Source organism: Hydra vulgaris, chromosome 01, assembly GCF_038396675.1.
Source record: "Hydra vulgaris chromosome 01, alternate assembly HydraT2T_AEP".
Taxonomy (NCBI): Eukaryota; Metazoa; Cnidaria; class Hydrozoa; order Anthoathecata; family Hydridae; genus Hydra; species Hydra vulgaris.
Genome location: NC_088920.1, coordinates 73242603 through 73251333, shown reverse-complemented (window position 1 = coordinate 73251333; position 8731 = coordinate 73242603). Strand labels below are relative to the sequence as shown.

The 8731-nt window shown below is 24.9% G+C and overlaps 1 protein-coding gene across 1 annotated transcript; it reads left to right on the top strand.

Annotated features, from left to right (window-relative positions):
• The first annotated feature begins 1582 nt into the window (after positions 1-1582).
• LOC136074706 (TNF receptor-associated factor 5-like) lies at positions 1583-2883 on the top strand. Its single transcript, XM_065787048.1, has 3 exons — positions 1583-1745; positions 1837-1970; positions 2062-2883. Exons 1-3 carry the CDS (start codon positions 1583-1585, stop codon positions 2881-2883), a joined length of 1119 nt encoding a protein of 372 aa, XP_065643120.1.
• Positions 2884-8731: the final 5848 nt, after the last annotated feature.

Sequence of the window (8731 nt, the reverse complement as noted above, 5' to 3'; positions counted from 1 at the left end):
TAACATTTTTTATGTATATTTTTTTATGAACCATATTGTACCATAAGACGAACCGTTGTAATAAAATGAGTTTATAAAATTATTTTTTTATAGAAAATAAAATTTTTCCGTAGTCTTTTTTTTTACTATATTATTTTTTTGTTTATTTTTTTTAAAATATTAACTTTTTTTAATAGAAAAGAAAAAATGTTTAATGATTAAATGATTAATTTGATATGCAAAGAATTAAATCATCAATGGAAACCATTGGCAATCGAATTAGGATTTAAAAGAAACGTTATTAAAAACATCAATGAAAATTATATTTAAAACTTTAATAAAATGAAAAAAATTTTAATTCTTTTTATATTTCGTCATAAAGACCAAAAACATTTATATTCAATTTTAACATGCTGGCAAAAAAACAATGACGATAAAGAACTTTTATTTAAATTACAACAATGTAAATTATTTATTTTGAATTATTTGTATTAATTTTTTTATATTTTTTTAGCAAATAAAAAAAAATGAATTTTATGCAATTAAAACTAAAAATAGCTCAATGTTTACAATGGCAATGGGAATCTTTGGCAGAATATCTTGGTTTTAAAAAAAGAGAAATTATATGTATTCAGCAAGACTATCAAAACAGCAATGAAAGAATTCATAGATTGTTAAATTTAATTTATCAAAAACAAGGTACAGAAATACAAGCAGCACGTATTTTATTCGATTCACTATGGTCTTGGAAAATGGATCTTTCAAGTGACAATCAAGAACTTTTAAATATTATAGATGAATGCATGTTAATAATACAAAACTTTATATTACAATAACTTTTTTGTAACTTTTTTTTATTATTTTTCAGCAAACTAATATATTAAAAATGAAACAAATTAAAAAACAATATATCAAAAACTGTGGATGTTAAGCCTATTTACTTTTTTTCTTTTTTATACATTTTTATACTTTTATACATTTTTATGACTTTTATACATTTTTTCTCTTAGTTATGGAGAAAATATTAATGAGGACACTATATGTTATCACGACTTGTTATTAACAAAAGAAGAAGAACAAAATTTAGAAGAACTTATGGAAATGAAAGAATTAACAGAGGAAGATTATGAAAAATATTTAGATCAATTAGTACAAAAAATGGAAGAAGAATCAGATTGCATTGAAGAACTAAAATTACAAATGTTAGAAGAAGAAATGGAAAAAGAAGTGGAAGAAATAGAAAAAGAAATTCATGAGATCTTTAATGAAATAGATTGGGAGCACTTTATTTTAGACGTTATTAATAACATGGACAATTTACCTGAACTTTATTTATAATTTTTTATTTGTAAATATATCTTTTTCTTTTTTAGTCAACTAAAAACGAAAAATAATTAGAAAACCTTGATAAATAACAATCATCACTTTTTAAATAATAAACTCGACAATAAGAACACATGGGTTTGAAGCCACTTTCATCATAAACGAACCCTTTTTTCTCTGACGTGAATCATATTGCAGCATAAGACGAACAGTTGTGATAAAATAAGATCACTTTATTTTGTAATTTTTTTCTTTTTTTAGACAACTAAAAAATAAAAAAATGAATAATAATGATGATTTTGAAGATATGTTTCCTGGGTTTGGTGATTATTTAAATGAAGAACAAAAAGAAGTAGAAAATATAACTTTTAACAATATATTGGAAGAACAAGAAGATATGGATACGAACCTCTATATTGTTATTCTTTTATATGTTTTATTGAGCAATTTTGTTTATTTATTAATTCTTTTATGTTAAAAAAGACATGTATATTTTTTTTATAGTTTTTATATAAATAAATGTTTTTTTTTCAGCAACTAATAAAAAAATGTCAAACAACATATATCCTTGCTGTTTTTGTGACAAAGAATTTAATGCAGTAGAACTTTTACAGCATCAAACAGATTGTTCTACAGAACAATATGAATGTTTCACCTGTAAAAAAAAGGTACAAGATTTGTTAAACCACGAATGTGATTACGAATTTCTAGATATACAAAAAATATGTTTTTTTTGTAATACCAAAATCGATGATCAAGATTATTATGAACACTGTCATCTGCTTTCGATATTATAAAGAACAACAAAATCGTTATTTGAACCAAATCATTCAAGACGAAAAGAAAAATTTAAATTATTTGAATCTTTCTATGAAACAAATCATGAATAAAATGAAGAGTCTTCAAGAAAAAGAAATTAAAAATTTAAAAGTAGAAAATGATAAACTTCAACAAACCCTAGCAAAAACGAACCAAGAAATGGCAGAATTAAAAAGTCTCTTTTATGACAACATGTTGGTTTTAGCAAATCAACAAGATACAGAACAACTCAAACAAGAAATAACAAAACTTTATCATATCGCAGAAGAAAATAGCACAGAATTCTTAGCTTTAAAAAATTCCATTCAACAACCTAAAGAAGTCAAGGTAATTCAACACGTTTTTAAAGACATGCAATTGATCAAACTCGATCAAATGAATCTCAGGCTGTTATCAGATGAACCATTTTATACAGAACCCGTTTACACATCAGAAGGTTACCGTTATCGTATAAAAGTGTATACACGAAGTACCGACATCAACAAACTAGCCATTTACTTTCAATTATTAAGAGGTGACCTGGACGATGCTTTACAATGGCCTTTTACCAAAAATGTCAATATCACCTTGAGAAATAAAGATCAATTTTTTACTCGTACTACTACCAACAATAATTATCTTAAACTTTTAGACGACAGTTCATTTAATAAACCTACCACCGAATATAATGTAGCTGTTGGTAATAAGAATTTTATTTCACACGAAGAACTAAAACCATTTATTATTACCAATAATTTATTTATTACGATTAGTATACAATAATATATTTTATGTAAAAAAATTATTTATCCTATTTTTTTAAATGTTTTTTGTTGTTTATCTAACATTATTAACCCTTAATTTTTTTTAGATTAACTAATAAAAAAAATGAATGCTGTAGAAGTTTTCAGACAAATAACTGATGAGCTCACGTTCGAAAACGTTAGAAGTATTAGATTTGTGTTAATAATTCCACATGGTATCAAACAAAAATTAAAAAACGCATACGATCTTGTAGAGTATATCAAAGATAATGCCATAGAAGATTATAATGGAAATATTCATGAAAGCTTAGAAAGTAAATTGGAATTTTTACTCAACATGTGTAAAGTAATTCATCGAAATGATATTTTTAACAAATACAAAAATAAAATACCACGTCTTCCTACTTATGAAGAAAGCATCGCTAAAAATCTACCACCTGTACATGCACCAACAAACGCAGCATATCCAAGTGCGGTTGTAGAAGCAAAACAACAAGAACTATTTTATTTATAAAATCCAGAACCAGCTGAAGCACCTGAATGTGCCCAAGAACCAGAATTCATTTAACTCTTTTTTTAGGAAAAAAAATTTTTTACTTGTAAAACGATAATTTTTTCCCAAATTTTTTTAATGTATTAACTCATTTTGTAAATTTTTTTTTTAGACAGCTAATTAAAAAAAATAGGAAGCAACTGGGGCAATATTAGAAGAATACTTGATAAAGAAGAAGCTACACTTCGTCACTTTTTACAAAAACTTTATCGACATATGGGACGAGAAAAAAAGTTTATAGAAATAGACAAAGAAACAAAAAAAGCTAGTCATTATTTAGAAAACATTTATTCTTACATTGATAACTTTCAACAACAAACACTCATCTGGTTTAGTATGGAAGAACGACATTTTTCTTATTATCTTTTTGACTTTGATGATTTGACATTGGATAAAACAAACAAATTTGTCAATGAAAATCAATCCCAACTCACTATGAAAGATTTGTGTAAAAGAAGATTGGCACAAGAACGAATCCAATTTGAATTTGATCAATTGCGAGAAAAAATTGTTTGTTTATTCGATAAAACCAAACTACCACTCACCAAATGGAAAGATCCAGATAATATTCGATTATTGTTTTACACCTATTATAAAATATATATTTATTATCATTTACCTTTTATAAGTAAACGTTTATCCTTTTTTTATCTTCAAAGACGATATCTTTTTACTTTATTTCATTTACTTTTCACAGAAATATCCTGTTTTGCCGATCCACGTAAAAAGCTCGAAATACATTTAATACGAAAATTATATCGTTTAATCATGGAATATATAACTTGGTCCCAAAAACAATATTTTTATACTATTGAACCTTGTTTTATTCATTTTCAAATTGTAAATCAATTTTTTTAATTTTTTTTTAGTTAACTAATAAAAAAATGCAAAGAAGTAAGCGCATTTATGAATACGACATTATCCACATTGTTACTTGGTTTATTAGCGAAACAAAAAATAACATGGAACGAGACTTGAAAACGTTAAAAGAATTATGTAAAAAAAATTGGCTGTTAGAAGAATTAAAATCGAATTTGAAATATTAAAAGATCAGCTTGGAGATTTATATTTTCGTTATGATGAAAACATTTCTTATGATGATTTTTTTTATTTTTATGAATTTAGTTTTTTAACCGATCATAATTTATTTTTTTGGTTACAAAGAAAAATTATATTTATATTAGACGACATGTTTAGATCACACTATATTTTTTTTTAAGTAATATGCCAAGCATGTTACTTAAAAAAAAATAATTAACTTTTTTTTATACAGAAATATATATTTTATTACATTTTTTGTGTTTTTTTCATTACATTTTTTTGTGTTTTTTTATTCATGATTTTTTTATATTACTTTATACTAACATTTCTTTTTTTCTTTAGAAATAAAAAAAAAAAATGAATAATAATCTTGAAGAAAATTGGGAAGAAAAACTCATTTCTTCACCGTTTGAATTTAAATCACCAAATTTAAAATTCAAAAAAATCGATATCAAATTAAAAGGACTCGATTTCCAAAAATGTCATAAATTAGAAGTGAAAAACAAAAAAGAGCAAATAGAAAAAAAAAGTAACCCATCCCAATACCAAGAACAATGGATTTGCGATGCCCCCCCATTTGAACTTAATAAAAATTTTTATGATGATTCATTTTTGTAAATATTTATTACGGTTATTTTTTTTGTAAAAACTTTTTTATAAATAAATTTTTTTTTTTAGCTAACTAATACAATGTGTGAAAATTGCAATTGTACCGTTAAACACACAATCGAATTAACAGCTGAAGAACTGCTATTTGTCTTAAAGTCTGCAGAAAAATATAAAAAAACATTTTTTGAAGAAGTCAACATTTATAATCACTATGTCACCATTGGAAAACGATTTCATCCAGACATGACGTTTGAACATTTTGTCAAAAAAAACTATCCTATTTTCAGAGAAGAAAAAAAATCAATATTGTAACCTTTATTTTTAACTGTAACAGTTTTTTTATAATAATAATTTTTTTTACACACCTGTTCTTTTATTTCTGCGCGCAAGCGCATGCGCCACCTTTTTTGAGACCGGGAAACTTTTATCACTTTAATTCCCTCGGTTCAACACTCTTTTACCTCGGACATCTCGGTTTTAACGTTTTATTTCAACTTTTTTTTTTTTTTTACACGAACGGATGGCGTCTTACTCGTACAAGAATTGTAACTACGGACGGATGGCGTCTTACTCGTACAAGAATTGTAACTTAGGATATCATCATATATTGAAAAAAATGTCCCCGAATTTCGCAAAGACATAATGAATCATTTTTCTTTTGTCAACAAGACTGAAAAAACAATACGTATTCGCGAAGAATTACAACGTTCATTTTTAAAAACAATGGAATATTTGAGTACTTTTTTGATTAAATTTTTTTTTCTACAGATTACATAATAAAAAATTTAGATTACATAATAAAAAATGCCAAATTTAACAGTACGACCAACTAATAGTTTAATGACACCTGTTGAAACCTCATCACGTTATTTAAAACTATGTGCAAATTCTCAAAAAGTTAAAATTGATTATGTAATGAACAAACCAAAGAAAATTGTTTACGCGATGAATGAAACCAAAGAAAATTGTTTGAGAAATTTAAATGACCATTCAAATTAATTTTTATTGTATTTTTTAGATTAATTATTTTTTTGTATTTTTTAGGTTACATAATAAAAAATGGTTGTGGTTTGTGAATTTGAAAAAACAAAGACGGAAGCTTTGGCCTTATTGAAGATATTGATCCTGACAACAACGTATTTCGTTACAGCAATGTTCTTCCAGATTTTTTTAAGAATGAAAGTGGTTGTATGGAAGATTGTTTGGAAGATTATCATCTTAAAGAATTGTTTCAAGAAAAAATGACTCAAGGAGAATTTGACAATTTTGTAAAACAAGTGCAACAAATCAAACCTGAAAAACTACGAGTTGATAAATATTCAGAAAAAGAAACTTTTAAAATGGAAAAAGAATATTTATTAGAAAATTTAGCTGAATTGTTATTTTTAGGTTGGTGTGCGAGTGAAGAGACTTCTAAAATGTGTGAAAAAGTATCAAAAAAAATTGGGATTACAAAAACATTACTCAAAGTGATTTGTAAAAAACGTGATTTTGTTTATGATGCTTTATGTAAAATAGCTCAATGTGAATGCACATCAAATTGTTTATTTTGTAATTTAAATGCTTGTTACATATGTGCTGAAATAAGAAGAGTTTTTGAAATATAATTTTTTTGATAGAATTTTTTTAAAATAAATTTATTTTTTTTTAGATTACATAATCAAAAAATGGAAAATAATGTTGGCTTCGAAAAAATTAGGATTGACTGAAGTATTCTTGAAAAAGAAATTTTCATATTATGAAGACTTGAAAAAGAAATTTTCATATTACGAAGATGGAATTAACTATTTGGCTTCGTGTCCTTGCGAACCGAATGATATGTGTACAAAATGTCGAGAGATTAGATCAGAAATTTTATGTTCGGAATGTAAAGATTTTTTATATTGTTTTGTTTAAACTTTGTATACATTTTTTTAGATTACATAATTAAAAAATGGAAAATAATATAATGTTAGCTTCACGAGAAGTGGGATTAGCAGAAGTGTTATTAAAAAAGAATTTTAAATATCATAAAGATGGAATTAACAATTTAGCTTTGTGTACTTGTAATCGAGACGATATGTGTAGAAAATGTAGAAAGATTTGTTTGAAAATTTTACATTCTGGAAAAAATGACTATGGAAAAAGCATTTTTTTTTCAAATATAAACTAAAATAATCATATTTTTATATTGAATTTTTGTTTAAACTTTGTATTTTTTATATTGAATTTTGTTTAAACTTTGTATGTATATATATTTTTTTTGTATTTTTTTTAAGATTTCATAATAAAAAAATGGAAAATAATATAATGTCGTCTCCAAAAATAATGGAATTAACAGAAATAATGAAGAAAAGACTTGATTGTTTAGCTTTTTGTCCTTGCAATGAAAACGATATGTGTGAGAAATGTAAAGAAATAGGATTGGAAATTTTGTCTACAGAAAAAATTGTCTATGATAGAATATATAAACATTTTTAATATATGAATGAATAATCTTATTATTTTTATTGAATTTTTTTATATTAAATTTTTTTATATTGTATTTATTGTTCGTTCGTATTTTGAAAATTTTTATTTAATTTCGTCTTTTTCGCCTAAAAGTCATTTTTGTTGACATCGGCAAACATATGATAAAAAATGTTTCAAAGGAGCTTCAAAAGAATGTTCGTGTCCTTCTTCATATATAAACACGATAATAAGTTCATAATTGGAACGTGTTACTTAAATAATTATTCCCCATTTGAAATGATGCATCAATGAAAAATCACCCTTTGCTTTACTATTTATTTTAAATAGTGAAATATAAAAATCTCGTAAGTTCGGAAACGGGTAATAAGTTTCTACATAAGCTTTAAATTGCAACATTTTCTATGTCTACTTCTTCGAGTAACCAAACGTTAAACTTCTCTTTAATATCATCAACAAAAGCTTCATAACAAATTTGTGCTCGATTTTATTATAAATAAAATTAATATGAGCGTTTTCGTTAAAACTTGTGACTTGAATTTCCGCTAGTCTATCCAAACGAAATACTAATTTAAAATTGCCTTCGACTTGTTTTAAACTATCACTAGCTTCAAACTTGGAAGCTTCTACATTCATAACAGAGTTATAAAATTCGTTTAAACAAGTTTTAAACTCCTTTTTTTTTTTGTTTATTTCAAATGAATTTTTTTCTTCAAATGAATTTTTTTTATTTCAAAAAACCAAATTTATAGTACTTTTTTTTAAAAAAAAACAGAAAAAACGCTATTAAATATTTTTTTTATCAATATATTTTAGGTATTTTATTGCCTACAAAAAAAACACCGTCATTTATATGTGATATACAGTATAACTTATTTATAATGTCAAAATCCATGACAAAACCACCAATAAACGTAGATATTTTTGTGTGTCCAGTATCTTTATTACCGCTAACAATTTCGGCGATGCCATTTTCATACTCGTAAGTTAAAATATACTCTCCTCGAGGGCTTGTATCTGTTCTTAAATTCTTTAATTTGTCGTTCCGTTTTTCCATATCTTTTTCTGTCCATAAAATTACTTTAGAATTTTCTTGAACATATTGTCGAAATTTTTGTACAAAACATGGATTACAATACTTTTTTATATGTGTTTTTCTTCTCCCATGTTTGCATAGTTTTGAATTCATTTTTGTAAGTAAACGTTTTACAGAGTT

Excerpts from the sequence above, each read along its gene's own strand:
- LOC136074706 (XM_065787048.1), top strand. The coding sequence starts at position 1,583 with ATGAATAATAATGATGATTTTGAAGATATGTTTCCTGGGTTTGGTGAT. Across the intron at positions 1,746-1,836 it reads TCTTTTATATGTTTTATTGA|CAACTAATAAAAAAATGTCA; the intron begins GCAATTTTGTTT and ends TTTTTTTTTCAG. Across the intron at positions 1,971-2,061 it reads GTTTCACCTGTAAAAAAAAG|ATTATTATGAACACTGTCAT; the intron begins GTACAAGATTTG and ends TCGATGATCAAG.